At 55.8% G+C, this 18,682-nt stretch overlaps 1 protein-coding gene across 13 annotated transcripts in view; it reads left to right on the top strand.

Annotated features, from left to right (window-relative positions):
• ARAP1 (ArfGAP with RhoGAP domain, ankyrin repeat and PH domain 1) overlaps positions 1–18,682 on the top strand; it is a 232,190-nt gene that overhangs the window by 183,692 nt on the left and 29,816 nt on the right. For all 13 annotated transcript variants that reach the window (XR_012157524.1, XR_012157517.1, XR_012157526.1 and 10 more), the window contains 9 exons: positions 137–311; positions 6,033–6,167; positions 6,817–6,952; positions 10,559–10,661; positions 11,891–12,086; positions 12,832–12,871; positions 13,475–13,638; positions 14,456–14,668; positions 16,698–16,803. Coding sequence is in view for 3 of the 13 variants with exons in the window: in XM_073333741.1 (XP_073189842.1) it covers positions 137–311; positions 6,033–6,167; positions 6,817–6,952; positions 10,559–10,661; positions 11,891–12,086; positions 12,832–12,871; positions 13,475–13,638; positions 14,456–14,668; positions 16,698–16,803 (1,268 nt within the window). In the remaining 10 variants the exon portion in view is untranslated. The remainder of the gene's footprint in view (positions 1–136; positions 312–6,032; positions 6,168–6,816; positions 6,953–10,558; positions 10,662–11,890; positions 12,087–12,831; positions 12,872–13,474; positions 13,639–14,455; positions 14,669–16,697; positions 16,804–18,682) is intronic.

Genomic DNA, 18,682 nt, shown 5'->3' on the forward strand with positions numbered 1-18,682 from the left:
AGCTCGGAGCCCCCCCGCGGCCCCGCTCTGGGTTTTAGCTGGTGAGGGGGCTTTGTCATTCTCTGCTGATGCTCTGCCCTGTCTCTGTCTCCAGCGGCGACTGGACTCATCTGTTGCTTTCCTTGCCCTGTTGCAGGCCCTGTGCGCTACGGTGACGACCAGCGACCTGGCTGAAACTCAGTCCCTGGTGTTCTGCGGGGCGGAGGTGAGCTGCTTCTCCGGGGACCCCAACTTCCCGAACCCCATCGCCTTAGCCGAGCAGGCTGGACAGAAGCTGCAGATGGAATTCCTGCTTCATAACAAAAACTCAGGTAAGAGGAGCAGGGGGGACAGGGCAGAGCCCCCAAGCGGGGGCTGTGAGCAGGATGGAGTTCTGGGAATGCTGCTGCCGAACTTGCCTTGCCTGAGAGAGACGGTGGGATGGGCTAATGGTTAGAGCATCAGACACGGGCTCTGTTCTCTGCTCCGCCGCTTACTGGTTCAAGGTCACACACCAAGGCACTTCGTGTCTCTGTGCCTCCGTTTCTCTCATCGGTGAAGTAGGGCCGGGTATGCTCACCTACCTCGCTAGTGAGGCTTGATTTGCAACGTGAGCCAAGTGCTTTGAGACCCTCCCCGCTACGGAGGAGGAGCAGAGTGTGGATAGCAAAGTTGCAAGAACGCTTAAGAGACCCTATGCGCGTTGGAAGCATTAGCTCGGATCATCCTAGGTTCCTGGCAGAGCTATTTGAAACTGGGCGGTGTCGATTCACATGAGCCAGGGCTTTGGTTCTGTGGGACCCATGTGAACCCAGAACTGCCCTCGCCCTGGGCCTGCTATGAACTCTCCCCTGCCCTCCTTTTGGGCTGACTCAAAACTGAACCTCCTGGCCCCACGGTGGCTCAGGTTTCAGCCCCACAGGATCAACTTTGGCACAAACACAGAATCTTTGGTGTGTAGCTGAAGTCAGACTAGCTCAGTTCAGGCTTCCAGGAAGGGTTTCCCCACCATTCTGGAGAAATCATTGAGGAAAGTGTCAGAGGCGTAATGAGAACAGGAAGTGGCTATGAATGAGGAGGGAGCTGGTATGGGTGTACGTTGGTGTCAGCTGTAACACGCATTTAAAACTGTGTTTAAAAAGCCCGTCTTACCCAGAGAAAACGCAGCAAACAGCCCAGCTGCAAAGGCACCAGGAGCGGCTGCTTCTCTCCCGTCGTTCTCATGGGCTGGTTCGAATCTCCCTGGAGCATCTTTCCGTGCTGTCCCAGCATGCTTCAGCAATCTAGGGCAGCGGCCGATGGGAGGGAGCCCTGTGGAGCCGGAGCCTGCCGTCCCTCCCCCGGGGGTCTGGAAAGCGACGTGCTCTCCCCTTCGTGGCCCCTGCGTTACATCTGTGTGAGAGGACACGGCCTCAGGCTTGATTCGGCTCTTGGCTGCAGCAGCAGGAGCGACTCCGCTGAAGTGGGACTGGCCTGTTAGGTGGTGGTAGAAGCTGCTGGTTCCTATTCTGCCTGGCTGCACTCCGCCTGTTCTCAGTCACAGAGTCACCGGCAGAGCCGGTGTGGAGCTCCACCCTCCAGCCTGCTGCTGGGACGTCCCCAGCATCCGCTTCTGTGAAAGGCGACGCAAGGCTCCCACCCACGGCCATGAACACACCCGCCGCGCTGGTGTGGCGCAGCTGGTTCTGGGAGTGCTCTCGCTGTGCTGCTGGTCCATCGATGCCCGTGCCCTCAGCACAGCAGGGTGACGCGCGCCAGCGACAAAGGGTCTGTCGGTCTGCAGGTGACTGCACGTTAAGGCAAAGACCCAGGCGTTTTCAGGTGCTCAGGCAGATGGCTGGGGGAAGCGTGATCCATCGGCTGCCCGGTATTCACCAAAGTGATGCTCTGCCCGGGGCTGCTCCACATTGCCAGTGCAGCGGCTGAGGGTTTCCGCTCTCCGTCAGCGCTTTGCTGGGGTCTGACCTGTGGCGCTGAGCAGCCGAGCTCCCAGCTGCCTTCCTGCTCCACGTGGCTCATTGCTTCGCAGCATTTGACCCTTCATGAGCGCGTCAAGCCACGTACGAGCAGATCATGGCCTCCAGGAGAAGATCCACTCTGTGCATTCAGTAGAATCCCTCCCCACCCTGCAGATTATGGCCTCCAGCGGAAGATCCACTCTGTGCATTCAATAGAATCCCTCCCCACCCTGCATCGCCACGCACATTTCCCCACCGGCCACGGCCCTGCCACGCTCGGTGTTAGAGCCAGGCATGCTTAGCGCTATGGCAGAACCGCCCATCTGCAAACAAGCCCAAGTTTTGGTTGGCTTCCGGCTCACCTGCTGCTCTGGTTCCATAGGACAAAATTCTCAAGTCAGTGAAAGGGCATCTAATTCTAAAGGCTTACTCCTGGTTCTGTTATATCCCTGGAAAACTCCCATCGACTCGGGTAGGGACCCGGACTTTGCACAGGGGAAGAAGGAGAGGAAATGTCCATCGTCAGGGATACAATGGCTGGGAGCACAGTGTGAAACACTGAACAACAGGCCAGTCAATCTCTGCTATTGATCTCTAGTCTAATCTATAGACAGCTCGCTCATGACCGTAATGTCTGGGTGACCTATAAACCTGTTGAAGTTGTTGGATTTATAGGGGTGGGGAGTGGGAAGGGGGAGAAATCTGGCCCAACAAGTTTAGAAAGTTCAGCACAAAAGTAAATCCAGCTGGTGTGAGCCCTCTCCAGCCTGTGCACGATGAATCAGAGAAATCTGAGAGCTCTTAGGTCAAATAGTTCCTCTCCTGGGACCATCCCGGGCTTGCTCCCTGCTGTTTTCCTGCAGTCCAGTGCGCTGAGTCTGTTATGCAGAGTACCTTTCTGGCAAGGCCATAAGGGCCCTGTCTATGAGGGATGGGCAAATCAGACTGGAGAATGTGCAGTCCAGGCTCAAAACTCGCACAGAGCAAGAGCCCAAACACTGATGTCTCCCCCGTCAATCATTTGTACTGCTGGGTTCCCAGTGAGGCCAGAAACATAAGGGCTGAAATACCAAAGGAGGGGCTGTCCTCTGGGTCTTTTTAGCCAGACCAGAAAGAGAGAGAAGCAGAGAGCTCTCGCGAAAGCGGCTGTGCCCAGATTGCCAGCTGGCAGAGTCAAAGGATCCAGATAAACATCTGTGCTCTAAACTGTCCTGGGCAGGGACCTCGCTTCTACACCACGCTATCCAGCCCCTTGCTCCCCGTGGAACAGCAGTAACCCCTGTGTTTGTACTGCGTACGGCACAGCACCTTTCCACCACAGATCTCTGAGCACTGCACCAAGGGGCATGAGTATTGCCACAGAAGGGAAAACTGAGCCCCAGAGCCATGAAGTGTCCATGGCAGTGCTGGGAATAGAACTGAGATCAGCTTTTAAAGCAGGCCTGTCCTTTGGCCACCAGCAGGATTTTGTCCCTGCCCTTCAGGGTCGGAACCTCATCTTCCGCTGTGGTTTGTAAAGCCTTGAGCCCTCCGTCGGCACTGAAGAAATACTTGTTAGAGAGAACGATCTTTTACCCTGATTCTTGAGCACCTTCCCTGGGAGGAGCTCAGCATGCTCCACTGACGTGGGCGATTCCAGCTTGAATTGTGTCTCAACGAGGAAAGAAGAAAATATCGTCTCTCTTTTACAGATGGGGAAACTGAGGCACGGAGTGGTGAAGTGACTAACGCAAGGTGTCTGTGTCAGAGCCGGGAATAGAGCCCAGCTCCCCTGAGCCCCAAGACCATCCCCCTGACTAGGAGAATCTCTTTTTCCCCGCCCTTGAAGGTTAGCAGTGAATTCAGCACTCGTGCCATGTCCCCAGGCTGGAGTCCCAGGGTGGGAGGAGGTGGTTTTTGGCCCGGCCGTTGGTTTATGTTAGATAAACCAGGCCTCTCTGTGTCCGGTTTGCGTAGCTCAGGAATCCCTTCCTCTGACATGCTGGTAACGAAGTAGCACAACAGAGCTGTCAGCTTGGGGAGACGAGCTCTGGCTGATTGCGCCGGCTTCTTCCATTTGACCGAGCAATGACAAGGGACTGTAACAACAGCGTCTCCCTGGCCAGTCCCAGGGCTATTGTTGTGGGGCTGTATGACAGCCCGGCGAAGGGCCATTTCCGATTCCCTGCTGCAATCCTCACACAATCCGCCTGCCCTGCGACTGCCCTATATGTGCCCTGCCACGCTGGCAGCAGCCCAGCCCCACAACCAGCCCACCAGGCCTGCCTCCAGGGCTCACGCAGCAAAGGTGGGGACCTCTATGCCAGGATCTCTTCTCTGGGCCCAAGCAGCGGCGTAGGAGATGTACCCCTGCAGTGGTGCTGCTGGGGGCTGTTAACTTCCTGCCCCCTTGTACCTGGACACGAACCGTTCCCAACATTCAATCGAGCAGTTCTAGTGCTGAAGGCTTTGGCCCGGGCCCCCCGCAGCCCTGCTGCTTAGCGCCAGGCTGGTGGGAAGCGATGAGCCTCGCGACGCGCCCTGAAAGGAGCAAGAGTCGGGCTAGGCGCGACCGTCAGTGGGAACAACGCCACGGCCTCCAGCCACAGCAAGTCTGTGCCTGGCCTCGGTCAGCCTCCATCCGCCCATTTAACCTCCCTGCCCACCTGGGTGAGAGCTGGTTTCCCCCAGACCTAGGCGTTGCTCCACGTACGGGTTTAAAGAGCAGGACCCGGAATAGATGCAGCTGGGCTAGGCGGTCGGTGCAGCGGGCAGGCGGCGGGGCAATGCTGTGCCGGAGGGCAGCTCAGCTCGGGCCGCGGGATGCGGAGATTTAAAAAGGACCCATCCCCTGGTACTCACCTGGCAGCACTCCGGGTCTTCGGCAGCACTTTGGCGTCGGCCCCTTCACTTGCTCCTGTCTTCGGCACTGAAGGACACCCCCTCCCCCCGCCCCCGCAATGCCGCCGAAGACGGGAGCGAGTGACGGGCCCGCTGCGGAAGACCCGGAGTGCCGCTGGGGGAGTAAACATGTAAAAGGCGCCAAGTAATTCAAAAGGCTTCACTTCTGCTCGGTGGGGGAGCGGCCGCTGCCCCGCTCCCCCCCTAGCTACGCTACTGGCAGGAGGGGCTGGGGTGCTGAGCGGGCAGCCGGAGGGTGCAGCGGGGCGCACAGGGACACCAAGCCCAGAGCTCCCAGGAGAGGCCTGTGTCGGCTGGTGCTAAGAGCACCAGCTGCAGCATGCAGGACAGTCGGAAACTTGGTATAACATGCAGACGCTGCTCCCCACAGAGCACCTGGTCTCCTACCCCTTTACCCTGTCCAGCACGTCGTGTCCGCGCTTCCGGTCAGCCCCCGTGGGGGCTAGCTAGACATCGCAAAGCTAGGGCTGCAGCCCAGAGCTCCCCTCCGGCTGCCCTGCTGGTATAACCCGTCACTCCTGCAGCCCTGCTTCTGCTTTCTGGGGCGCTGGCTTATGGGGGCATAAGAGGGGGCTTGGGGCAGCCTAGGCAGAGGATGCTGTTGGGTGTGACTGAGGTCTGTTCGTTGGCAGATGAGGGGTTAACACGTCTCGCTCAGAGGGCAGGGGCTGGGGTATGGTGCCTGAGCTCTGTCCCCCACGCCCCCAGGGCTGTAGGGTCTGAAAGCTGACAATCTGCTGGCTGTCGGGCAGCCTGCGCTGTTGGTTTCAGCCAGCTCCGAGCGTGCATGTAACAGCTGTTTGTGGTCTCAGCGGAGAGGTCAAGGCTTAACTGAGCCCTGGAGGCCGAACCCCGCTCTCACCCTGAGCCAGATCGAGTCCTGCAGGCAGCGTCGGCACCATGGCAGCTAGCACCGGGCCTGCTCTAAGAGTGGAGCGGGGTTTCGGTCTCTGGGGCCACCCAGTGGGTACTATAGAAAAGCGACCAGCAGCGGAAAGCAGCTTCTAGCCTGTGGCCAAACGGCTGTTACCATAGGAAGCCAATAGGTTTCCCTGACCGCCTTTGGGGTTGCTGTTTGCCCTGGGCTGCCAATGCCAGAGTGACGCTTGGCTCCCAGACAGCGAGAGTTCAAATCCCTCGTCCGCTGGGTGCAGCTCGCACCCAATGGGCCTTTCACGCCGTTTGTGACTGCAGAGATCCCGCGGGTGGAAGCGGGGAGCAGTGAGGAGAAGCACTACTCGGTGATCCTGCCGTCCGTCACTCACAACGGCTTCCTCTTCAAGACGCCCTCCATGGCCAAGCTGGTGCATGAACGGAAATCCCGGGAAGGTAGGTGCTTCTGTGGTTACCTGCCAGGGAGAGGAGGCGGGCAGGGTTGTGGCAGCATTGTGTGGCATGGCACAGCACAGGCCCCGTTGCTGTTCTGCCAGGCTACAGCAGCTGGCTCTGTGGCTCGTTTAAGTCTAGGGTCAAGGTAAGTGTCTCTTACAGAACAAAGACCCAGCCCTGTGGTGCAGAGAGTAGAAAACGCCAAGACACAGAGACAGACACACCCAGGGTGTCTTTGGCACTGGGTGCGACCCAGGCCGTGTAGGGTGTCAGATGTCTCTGTAGATGCCTAGCGTAAGCTGTGGCTGCTCTTGACTCCTGTTAACCCTGCGGAGCCAGCCCAGCTTGGGACCAGGAGCTGGAGTCCTGCCTGCACGTCATTAACACAGTTGTTTGTGAGCTCCAATGTGCAAACCCAGTGCAGGGACCAGGGATGGCCCAGAGGGCAGAATTTGGCTGACAGACCCTTTGCTGGCCGCGCGGAGATGTGGGAAGGCCAGAGCCCACCCTGGCTTTCGGATCCCTGGGGGAATTTGCAAGCCTGGCCATTGGACAAACCATTTTTTTTGCTTGGAAACTGAGCGGGTTTTGTCTGGGGTCCATGAGCCACAGTAAACGCCGCGCCCCCTTTAACTCCTCTCCCCCCTAGAATTCAGCCGCCGCTGGTGCACCCTCAACGACAGCATCTTCAGCTACTACGAGAACGACCGCAACGCCGTGCCTAATGGCGAGATCAAGATGGAGGAGATCGTGTGCCTGGTGAACAACCCGCCTGACGCCCACGGGTAAGGGCCTGCCCACCCCGCATGGCCCCAGGGGACCCTAGCCCGCAGAGGCACTCTACAGGGAATGGGAACATGGTTAACCCCCTCTGGCAACAGCTGGGTACCGAGGCCAGTGACTGCCAATGACGTCGGGAGGGCCCATAGGCACCATAGAGCCATTTCTAGACCTGTGTGCGTAACAAGTGAGCGAGCGTGAGTTCAGAACTCCCAGTGTCTGATCGTGGCTCTGCCGGTGACGTGCTTCGGTCAGGTTACTTAAACCTTTGTCTGAGTTTCCCCGTTAGTAGAACGGGACTCAGACCTACCTATCTTCGCGGGAATCATTTGCTGCGTGAGTTGACTGCATCGCGACAGGAATTCCTCGCAGCCGCATTAAATCTACCTTGCCTTGGGTCTCAGAAGGGTCTTTCCAGTCCCTGAGGAATTTGTCCCCTCCAGGGAATCGAACCACCTGTCCCTGGATGTGAAAGTAGCAACGCTACCTCCCAGGGTGAAAGCAGAGCCTTCTGGTAACTGTTCATACCCGTAGCAGTGAGAGTGTCTTCCAGGCTGTCAGCTGGCAGTGTGCAAGCCCATCCCTGGGCGTGGCTTACAAGGCAGTTGCCTGATTCTCTCCTCATACTGGTGTAAATCAGGAGCAGCATCCCTGAAGTCAGTGGGGTTCTTGAGCTCGGTCCCGTAGCCTGGCGAGGCCCCTTGTGAGCGCTCCGTGGAATGGAGTCACTCACAGCGGCCCTGGAGCCGGTGAGGCAGTTCTATAGAATCATCCAAGTGTCGTCTGGAAGGGACCTCGAGAGGTCGTCAAGTGCAGCCCCCTGCGCTGAGGCAGGACCAAGTGAACCTAGACCAGCCCTGACAGGGGTTTGTCCAGCCTGGTCTTAAAACCTCCAGTGAGGGGGATTCCACAACTTCTCTTGGAAGCCTGCTCCAGAGCTTCACTGCCCTGAGAGTTAGAAAGTTTTTCCTAATATGTATCCTAAACCTCTCATACTGCAGATTAAGCCCATTGCATCTTGCCCTACCTTCAGTGGATCTGGAGAACAATTCTTCATCTCCTTCTTTAGAACAGCCCTTAATGTAGCTGAAGACTTCTCAGTTCTCCCCTTGGTCTTCTTTTCTCAAGACTAAACTTGCCCAGGTTTTTTCAACCTTTCCTCACAAGTCAGGTTTTGTAACCTTTGATCATTTCTGTTGCTCTCCTCTGGACTCTTTCCAGTTTGTCCCCATCCTTCCTAAAGCCTGGCACCCAGAACTGGACACAGTTCTCCAGCTGGTAGAGAGGGACAGTTACCTCCTATGTCTTGTACACACGTCTGTTGATACACCCCAGAACCATATTAGCCTTTTTTGTGGCTGCATCACATTGACGACTCCTGTTCAGTGTGTGACCCACTCTAACCCCCAAGTCCTTTTCAGCCATGGGACCACCGAGCCACTTATTCTCCACTTTGTGGTAAGTCATTTGATTTTTCCTTCTTCAGTGAAGTACTGTGCACTTGTTTGGATTGAATTTCGTCTTGTTGATTTCAGGCCAATTCTCCTATTCGTCAAGATCCTTTGGAATTTTTAAGCCTGTCCTCCCAAGTGCTGGCAACCCCTCCCAGCTTGGTATCATATGCAAATTTTACAAGCTTCCCCTCCACTCCATTATCCATGTCATTAATAAACACATTAAATTGCACTGGACCCGGGGCTGACCCCTGCGGGACCCCACTGGAGACACCCTCCCAGCTTGATAGCCAAACATTGATAGCGACTCTTTGACGACGGTCTTTCAACCAGTTGTGCACCCACCTTATAGTAATTTCATCTGGATCACATTTCCCTCGTTTGTTTATGAACATGTCATGTGGATCTGTGCCAAAAGCCTTACTAAAATCAATGTAAAAAGAAAAGGAGGACTTGCGGTACCTTAGAGACTAACAAATTTATTAGAGCATAAGCTTTCGTGGGCTAGAACCCACTTCATCGGATGCAGCTACAGCTCACTTCATCGGATGCTTATGCTCTAATAAATTTGTTAGCTCTAAGGTGCCACAAGTCCTCCTGTTCTTTTTGCGGATACAGACTAACACGGCTGCTCCTCTGAAACCTGTCATAAAATCAAGGTGTATCTTATTTACTGCTTCCTCCTTATCCACTAGGTCAGTATCCGATCAAAGAAGGAAATTAAATTGGTTTGGCATGATTTGTTCTTGACAAAGCCTTGAGCTCTATTCCTTAGAACCCCGTTAGCCTCCAGGTGCTTATACATGGATTGTTTAATAATTTGTTCCCGTGTCTTTCCAGATATTGAAGTTAGGCTGAGTGGTTTGTAAGTCCCCGGGTCTTCCTTGTTCTCCTTTTTAAAGATAGGTGTTATGTTTACCCCTCCCCAGTCTTCTGGGATGACTCCCATCCTCCAGGAGTCCTCAAAGATAATTGCTAATGATTCCGAGATTGCTTTAGCTAGTTCCTTACCTACCCCAGCATGAATTTCATCAGGCGCTCCTGACTTGACTACATCTAACGTCTCTAAATATTCTATAGCCTGCTCTTTCCCTATTTTGGCTTGTGTTCCTTCCCCCCGGTTGTCAGTATTGATTGTGTTGAGTATCTGGTCACCATTAACCTTATTAGTGAAAGCTGAACCAAAATATGCATTAAACCACCATCTTTTTGTCATTAGTTATTAGCTCTGCTTCCCCACTAAGCAGAGGACCTGCACTTTTCTTCCTCTTCCTCCTAATGTATTTAAAGAACCGCTTCATATTGCTGTTTATGTCCTTGCCAGGTCTAACTCCTTTAGTGCTGTAGCTTTTCTGATTTTGTCCCTGCACACTTGGGCTGTTCTTTGTCCTCCTCCTTCACAATGTGACCAGGTTTCCACTTTTTGTAGGATTCCTTTTTGATTTTCAGGTCCTTAAAGAGCCCCCGATGGAGCCGTGTTGGCCTCTCACTATTCTTCTTGTCTTTCCTTTGCGTCGGAATAGTTGGCCATTGTACCTTTAATTTTGTTTCCTTGAGGAACTGCCAGCTCTCCTGGACTCCTTTTCCCCTTAGATGTTCTTCCCAGGGGACCTCACCAGTTCTCTACATTTATTAAAGTCTCCCTTGTTTGAAATCCATTGTCCTTATTGTGATGCTCTCACTCCTTCCTTTCCTGAGAATCATGAAATCTATAATCCCCATCCCTATTGGTCAGAGTCAAGACCAAAATGGCTGCCCCCTATCCCCCCCCCCCCCCCAGTTACTTCCTCTGCTGTCTGGAACAAAATGTTGTCCCGGACACATTCCAAGAACTTACAGGAGATTTTGTGTGTTGCCGTATTACTTTCTCAACCGAGGGCTGGGTGGTTAAACTCCCCCATTGCTACCCGGTCCTGTGGTTTGGATGTTTCCATACCAGCCTCCTCCTCCTGTAGCTTCCCAGCGGCTGCCTGGGACTCTCAGAGCTGCTTTTGCAGTGAAGCCCTTGTTGTGACGAAGGAAACTGGGGACTGCAGAGCAGTGGGGGCTGGTTTGGAGTAAAGGTGGAGATGGGACCAGAAAGGGCTCGAGGTTAAATGAAATCCTCAGTGTAAGTGTCTCCTTCCTTCCTCTATTCTCGCTTTCTCGCTCACGCAGGTTTGAGAGCACATTTGAGGTCTACATCGAATCAGAGAGACTGTACCTCTTTGGGCTGGATAAGCTGGAGGCCATTCGGAAGTGGGTCAAGTCCATAGCCAAGGTAAGGGGCACCCCAGTGCTGAGAGGTGGTGGAGGGAATTTGCTAGGGGTTGAGTCCCGGCCTGGATTTGAATGGAGCATGGTCTCCAGGCAGGGGTGAAAGTGACATAAGGGACTTACCGGTACGCAGGGCCGGGGCGGGGTCCTTCGGGCAGAAGGGGTGGGGCCTCAGGTGGAAGGGGCGGGGCCTTTAAGTCCCCAGGCCCTTTAAATTGCTTCCGCTACGCTGGGGCTCCAGCGGTGAATTAAAGGGCCCAGAGGTCCAGCTTCGGTAGCAGTGGCCGGGAGCCCCGGGCCCTTTCAGTCGCTGCTGGAGCCCCATGGTAGAGGTAGCTGCGGCAGTGACCAGATCTGCGGGGCTTTGGCGGCAATTTAAAGGGCCCGGGGCTTCCGGCCGCTGCTGGAAACCCAGGGCCCTTTTAAATTGCCCGCCTGGGGAAGCTGCCCCCTGCTGGTACGGTCAGCTGTGTACTGGCTCTTGCCAGTACACTGGACCAGACCGGCTTACTTTCACCTCTGTCTCCGGGGCAGTTCCCAAGTGGAGGCCCTGCACACGGCACTCCAGCAGGTAGTTGGGCATGGGGAGCGAGTCTCAGGACTGGGACGTTGTCCTCGCTGCATGGTCCTGTCCCTTCATATCACTCCAGGGCCCTGTGTGGGGCTGGTTGACTAGGGCCAAATTTGGAAGCATATTGAGAGCTTAGTCCCCTGGAAGCCTGGGGAACCAGATTCAGGGGCTGTGAGCAAGGGCGGCCAGTGAGTCCCAGTCAGTGTAACCCCCCACCCCACTGCAGGAGAGATTCGTGCCCTCTCACTGGGACATGGGGAGCCGAGGGGCCCAGCGAGGAGAATTCCCCACCACGGAGGGCCACAGTTTAGGGGTGTGCCGGGGAGGCCTTTCCAGAGCACATGCCGCTCCAGAGATTCTGGGGCCACAGCCCCCAGGCCGCCCTGGGGAAGTTGCTCTCAGTTACAGCAGCCCCTGAGGCTGCTCTAATTTATGCCAGGTGCTGCTCCAGCTCTCGGCTGGCCCAGAATCCAGGTGGCACAAAGGCGGCTAACGCCAGCTTTCCCCTCCCGCTGTTTGTGCACCCCCCCCAAGAGTTGCAGCTCCCCGGTGTGTCTGCATCCGGCTCCTCGTGCCGTTCATGGCTGGGTAGCTGTGTTGACGCACGAGGGCTCACGGCTTCTCTCCTCTCTTCTCCCTCCCTTGCTGCTGCCACGACTCAGTCCTTCGTCCACCCCCGAGCGGACGAGCTGCTGAGCCACGACTTCGAGCGGATCGGGCGGCTGCAGTACAAGGGCGGCCTGAACCTGGAGCGGGCCAAGGAGGGCTGGTTCGCCCTCACCCAGTCCACCCTCTACGCCTTCTTCGAGGACAGTGACAAGGAGGAGGCGCTGCACCTGAAGAAGCTGCAGGAGCTCTGTATGCACCGCACCCCTTCCTGCTTCCATGCTGTCCCTCCTCCCAGGCCCCTTGTCTTGCTTCTCCATAGAGAGCGGTCAAGTCCCTGGGCCTGACAGGTGTCATCCCCACCCACCCCATGGCTTGCTCCGTCCTTTCCCCTCGCCACCTTAAAACCCAGTACCGTGAGTCCGACAGGCCACTGGCGTTCGTACAGAACAATCCAGTTAGACAGCACCTCTGAGCCTGGAGGATCTCGGAGCACGTTATGGGCCAGGATCACTCCCTCAGTGCTGAAATGCAGCCGGCTCTGGGGAGGAACATGCCAACTGTTTTCTGCTAGTAAGGCTCCACAATTACATTCCTAAGTGGAGCAGTGAGGGAGAGTACTCCTCTGCTAGATCTAAAGGCAGGAAGGCGGTTGTCCAGGACGGAGGGGTTAATACCCCTTCTGCAAAAGGTGCCCCAAAATCTTTCAGCTGCATATCTCCCATGGCACAATGTTCCCCAACCCAAATCTGGGGCTTGGTTCAGTGCCAACTCAGGGAGGCTAGTGCCACCTGGAGAGAAGTCTGTTAATGGCACCTCTCTCAGGGCCCTAGCTCCCCGCAGCACCGCTGCTGGGCCTCTGTTGGCAGCTGGTGCTTTGGATGGCAGGTCTTTCACCGACAGAACCGAGCTTCTACTGCCGTCCAGCCGGAGGATGGGGAAGGTGAGCTTCCTGCACTGGTGTGATCTCACCACATCTCCACTTTTCTTTTCACAGCCATCCAAGGGGACAGTCTGGTTCTGGTGGAGAGAAGAAGGTAAAAAGCCTGTTTCCACTTCGTGTAGTGCAGGGCAGAACCCAGGGAGAGATCCTTCGGGATCGTTAGATCCTGCAGGGTCTTAAAAGTGGCGGGGTTTGAATAGAAAGCCAAAAGGGACTAAAAATAGCCAGCAGGACCAGAGGTGGATGGGTAATGAGATGGGGACTTCCCTAGGTCCCTTGGGCAAATCAGGCCATCTTAGCAGGAAGCAACTTCCCCCCGCTATATGCCCCATGACTCGTGTGAAACATCTGGTTGGCCTCCGTCCGCTTCTGTGGGGGCAGGTGTTCACCTCGGCATGGCCACGTCTGACACCGAGGCCCTGCCCTGCTTCACGCTGCCAGCGGAGGGTGCAGAGGTTGCTGTCTCTCCTGGGAGATGGGCAGGTCCAGGCTGAGATGCGTCGCGGTGGGCAGGGGTGTGGGGGTGGGTAGCGTGAAGACGTGGCTGCCCAGGGCTGTTCACCCAGTACCTTCCACCCGCGTGGAATTCATTTTAGAGGGCAGCCTAGATGCGTCAGCTGACGGACTCTCCAGCAAAGCTTACTCCCGGTTGTTGTTTCCCAGCTAAGAGGCCGTGGGGCCGTGTTTGTCTCCCCAGGACGCTGTACATCCAAGGGGAGAGGAAGCTGGATTTCTTGGGCTGGGTGGCTGCCATCCAGAAGGCTGCGGGGAGCTCCGGTGACACGTTGTCTGAACAGCAGCTCACGGAGTTGGACATCCCCGTCATCGTAGACAGATGCATCGATTACATCACGCAGTGCGGTATGTCCACACCCAGGAGTTCCCTGTCTGTGGGCATGCAGCAGGCCCTCTCCCCCTCGCTTGTGTGCTGGGGGCACCCCTGCTTCCAGAGGCAAACCCCTAGCCCAAGAGATGGTTTGGTGCTGGATTGGCTATTGGCCAGCACCGTTACCCATCACCTCCCTAACCCAGCCCTTCCATGCTGGTGAAGGCTGAGGGTTTTCGCCTTCCTCTGCAGTGTGGGGCATGGGTCACTTGCAGGGTTAAACTAGTGTAAATGGTGGATTCTCTGTAACTCAAAGTCTTTAAACCATCATTTGAGGTTGTCCGTGACTCACCCAGAGGTTCGGGGTCTATTCCAGGAGTGGGTGGGTGAGGTTCTGTGGCCTGCGATGTGCAGGAGGTCAGACTAGATGATCATCATGGTCCCTTGTGGCCTTAATGTCTATGAGTCTGAGTCTATAATGGAACCGTAGTGACAATTCAGTGGTGCAAACTATTGCACATCCAGCCCCAGGAGGAGAAGGGAAGTGCAGGCGGGTATATGACCACCTGTCTTCTCTCCTTGACCTACTGTCGGATTCATCCATTGCATTAGCATGCTACCTTCACCCGGCCTGGTGAGGGGGTAGGAAGGCTACTTCTGTGGCTGGTCAAGGTTGGAGTAGTGGCTTCAGTGAGCTTGCAGGCCTTGCAGAGCTCCGCTTGGCTTCTTATGTCAGGCCAGTGGGAGGGTGGGTGGGCTGTGACTCCCTGTGGGACATGCTACACCAGAGCTCGTTGTTCTTCACATGAGGCTCTTTGCATCGCTGACCTCGAGTGACCTCTCCTGCTCCAGGGCTGACCTCGGAGGGGATCTACAGGAAGAGCGGCCAGAACTCCAAGACCACCAGCCTGCTGGAGATGCTCCGGAAGGACGCGCGCAGGGTCCGGCTCAAGGAAGGGGAGCACCAGGTGGACGACGTCTCCAACACGCTGAAAAGGTTCTTCCGAGACCTCGGGGATGGGCTCTTCACCAAAGAGTTCTGCCAGGACTGGCTGAAGGCAGCAGGTAGGGGGTGCTGCTGTCCTCTCCTGGCAGAGCCTTGAATGCAGATGTAACGACAGGAGCTGAGGCTGGGTGACCCAGGGGTCCCTTCTGGCCTTACAGTCCATAAATCTATGAGTCTGACACAAGGGGGCAGTGTGGCAGGGAGAGCATTGGTAGCTGGCTGCCCTGCCATGGGAGGATAATGGGGAGTCCAGGTCATTAATAGGCCCTGCTTTAGAGAGGAACATGTGTCCCGAGAGGGAAGACTAATCTGGGGTGGGGTTAGATCAAGAGATTGGAAGTCAGGGCTGCTGGTTCCAATCCCAGCGCTGCCACATGCCTGCTGGGTGACCTTGGCCAAGTGACTGTCCCGCCCTGTGCCTCAGTTTCCCCATCTGTGAAATGGGAGTTATACTATTTACTTCTCCCACACTGGAGTGTGTGAAACTTAACTGCTGTTTGTAAAACGCTTTGAGCTCCACGCGGGAAGGTGCCAGAGAAGGACAAATCCCTGTCCCAAACTCTCACTCCTCTGGGACTCCGGCGCCATCACTGGGCTGCCCACCACGTCCTCTTAGAGTGTCACGGGGACAGAACTCCTAGCCTCCTGCTCCTAGAGCTCAGCTAATCTCCGTGAGCTGTAAGCTGTCCGAGCCTGCGATGCGCAGTCCAGCAGTTCCGATGTGATCCAGTAAAGGGCAGTGTGACGTGTACACACCAGCCGGCTCCCTACGGGATTCATATTAGGACTGATTATTGCAGGATTAGGCATTTCTGCTACAGGTGAATTAGCCCCGTCCCTGGAGCTTAGTGATCTCAGGTCGGTAGCGGACGTCTCAGCCAGCCCCTCTGCCTGCCTCGCTCCAGCACTGCACGGCAGGATGCCACAGCCTGCTCCCTGAGCTCTAGTCTGAGAGTGCCTGAGAACAACACTTCTTTCCTGGCTCGGGCTGGCCAGCTGGGTTAGACCCACAGCTGAGCCGCGGCGGGCTAGCGCCACCTGCTGGCTCCTCCGCCGCACCGTCAGGCTGGGAAACAGCATCTGGGCTGCAGATGTTTTGTTCGGAGAACTATGGGCGGGTTGAGGCCTCTGGATGCGGGAGTTAGAAGTGGCTAGGCGCAGACAGGGCCCTGAACCACAGGAAGCGAGATCTGGAGCCTGCCCTGACTGAGTGGGGAACGGGGCACAGGAACCGGGTCCCTCTGCTGTGGGAAGATCCAAGTCTGCCTGTGGGGCAGGGCTGAGGGGAGATGGGGGAGCAGGGCTGGCCCGAGACGCAGGCGGGTCCCAGATCCCCAGCCTCGCTGGGGTGGGGTGTGTTTCTCCTCTTGATGGGTCCGCGGCAGGTCAGAGGGACGAGGTGATGCTTTGGCTTGTCCAGCACAGCAGAAAGGACGCCGGGCCGTTCACCCTTTACACCTGGAGCTGCCAAGCAGCACCAGCACCTGGGATGGGTGAATCCGGCCGCCAACCGGCTGAGATCTGAGCGGGGAGCTCAGCCATGTCGTTCCCTTCCCACGCCCCTGCCTGCTGGGGCCGTCCTCCACCCACGCCTATGAACAGGTCATTGGCGGAGGCAGGGCCGTCAGGTTTGCACAGTGAAGCTGGCCAGAGGCTAGAAGAAAATCACGAGACCTAAATCCCTCCAGGACCCAGGAAGGCTGGGTGGCTCCCAGAGAGTCTCCCCCCAGTGTCTCCACCACGTGGCCCCTGGTCGTCCCCTGGGAGCCCGGTGCTTCTTCCCAAGTGGGGCCACCCCCTCTGCCCAAGTCCACCCCCGCAGGCAGCAATCCTCTGTGTGCCGCACCGCCTCCTCCCTGCAGGGGATGGGGCAGGTGAGGGGCGGTCTGGGAAACAGATGGACGGGGGTTAGGCAAGCAGAGGAGGGTCCAGTGAGAGTCCAGCTCCGTTTGTACCATGGACAACCCCCGGCAGGGAAGCCTAGTGGCCAATCTGGCAGCATTTGGCTGGTAGCCTCCTCCCCCAAGCCCACCTGCTCTGCCGCCGAGCGGCTCTGCTCACCCTGTGCTCCGCTTCCTTCCCTGCCAGCGATTGAAGATGAGGAGGAGAAGATCAGCCAGTACCGCCGGCTCCTGAGCATCCTCCCCGTGGTGAACAGAGCCACAGTCAAAGCGCTGATCAACCACCTGTACCGGTAAGTGGGGCACGGCACGGCCAAGCCCAGCTGCACAGCTTCACTCTGGGCCTGGCCAAGGCCAGTGCTCTCCAGCGGGTGCCGGAGCTGTGTGCCCCGTCCTGCCAGCTGAGCATGCAAGGCCTGGGTCCACCCAGCCGGAGCGTCACTCACCAGGGCTCCCTGCTAAGGAAAGAGGCGCTGGGTTTACCTGCTGGTTTGTGATGCAGCGAGATAAGGGCCGTTCTCTCTCTAACAGGCTGTGGAGGGGAAGGGGCTAAAGCCAGGGATTCAGGAGACCTGGGCTTAATCCCCTGCTCTGCCACCAACGTCCTGTGTGACCCCAAGCATGTTAGTAGTGAACTTCCGCACAGGGGGGTTGTGAGACCCTCATATAAAGGAGGCTCCAGAAGTGCACCGTGTTGTTAGGATGAAGGCCAGACTCAGGATCAGCAGAGCAGTGTTTGTCTTTCCGAGAGTTCCTGGGACAGGTTCTTCTGCCTCCTCTTCAAAGAGCCAGGCACCTTTAATGGCTAATGGGTCCCACCGGCCATGTCTATGTAGCTTTTTGTTTTATTGAATGGTAATTATACTACAGTGGGTTCTGCTCTGGCAGCTACAGTCTCACGTTCAGCAACGTTATCTCTGTTCTCGATCTAGAGCCCATAGGAACCCATGAAACCATAGGCAAGTGACACAGACAATCACAAGAACATTGATCTTTTAGCAGTTTTATTAAAGTTACCAACAAAGTTATACATGTCACAGTGTTTACACTTACTAAAAATAAGTAACTACAGACAAAAAGAAAAGGAGGACTTGTGGCACCTTAGAGACTAACAAACTCCAGACATGCTCACATTCTCCTCGATGGGGTTAGAGTCTGTTGGCCCTCTCATGGACTGATTATCAAGGCGGGCATGGTTCCTGGGCGGGGAGGTTTAGATTGGATATGGGGGAGGTTTAGATTGGATATTAGGAAAAACTTTTTCACTAAGAGGGTGGTGAAACACTGGAATGCATTACCTAGGGAGGTGGTAGAATCTCCTTCCTTAGAGGTTTTTAAGGTCAGGCTTGACAAAGCCCTGGCTGGGATGATTTAGTTGGGGATTGGTCTTGCTTTGAGCAGGGGGTTGGACGAGATGACCTCCTGAGGTCCCTTCCAACCCTGATAGTCTATGATTCTATGATTCTAACTACCTGAAAGGGGGTTCCAAAGAGGATGGCTCTAGACTGTTCTCAATGGTAGCAGATGACAGAACGAGGAGTAATGGTCTCAAGTTGCAGTGGGGGAGGTTTAGATTGGATATTAGGAAAAACTTTTTCACTAAGAGGGTGGTGAAACACTGGAATGCGTTACCTAGGGAGGTGGTAGAATCTCCTTCCTTAGAGGTTTTTAAGGTCAGGCTTGACAAAGCCCTGGCTGGGATGATTTAACTGGGAATTAGTCCTGCTTCGAGCAGGGGGTTGGACTAGATGACCTTCTGGGGTCCCTTCCAACCCTGATATTCTATGATTCTATGATTCTATGATTCCTGCTGGAGGTTTTCCATGGGGAAGCTCAATTTCCCTGCTCTGGGCACCCTCTTTTATACTGTGACTCCGTCCATAGCTACACTCTGCGCATGTACCTGGAAGTGCCAACCCTCTCTTTCTACTGGTCTGTGTCCCCCAGAAACACCAGGGACCCCTATAGGCTGGGCAGGTTCTCGTTAACATTGACGTACCGCCTTTATTGTGTGGTTAAGACACATGTTGGAGACCATATTTGCTGTTACAGCATTTTATCATTTAAATTTAATCTTCCGGCTAAACTTTCACAATATTACCAGCGAGTACCTCTTTTCCCATCCTGTTTCGGCTTATTTCTCCGTCATTGACTCACGTCAGCATTTCTTGT

The sequence above is a fragment of the Lepidochelys kempii genome, chromosome 1, assembly GCF_965140265.1.
Source record: "Lepidochelys kempii isolate rLepKem1 chromosome 1, rLepKem1.hap2, whole genome shotgun sequence".
Classification (NCBI taxonomy): domain Eukaryota; kingdom Metazoa; phylum Chordata; order Testudines; family Cheloniidae; genus Lepidochelys; species Lepidochelys kempii.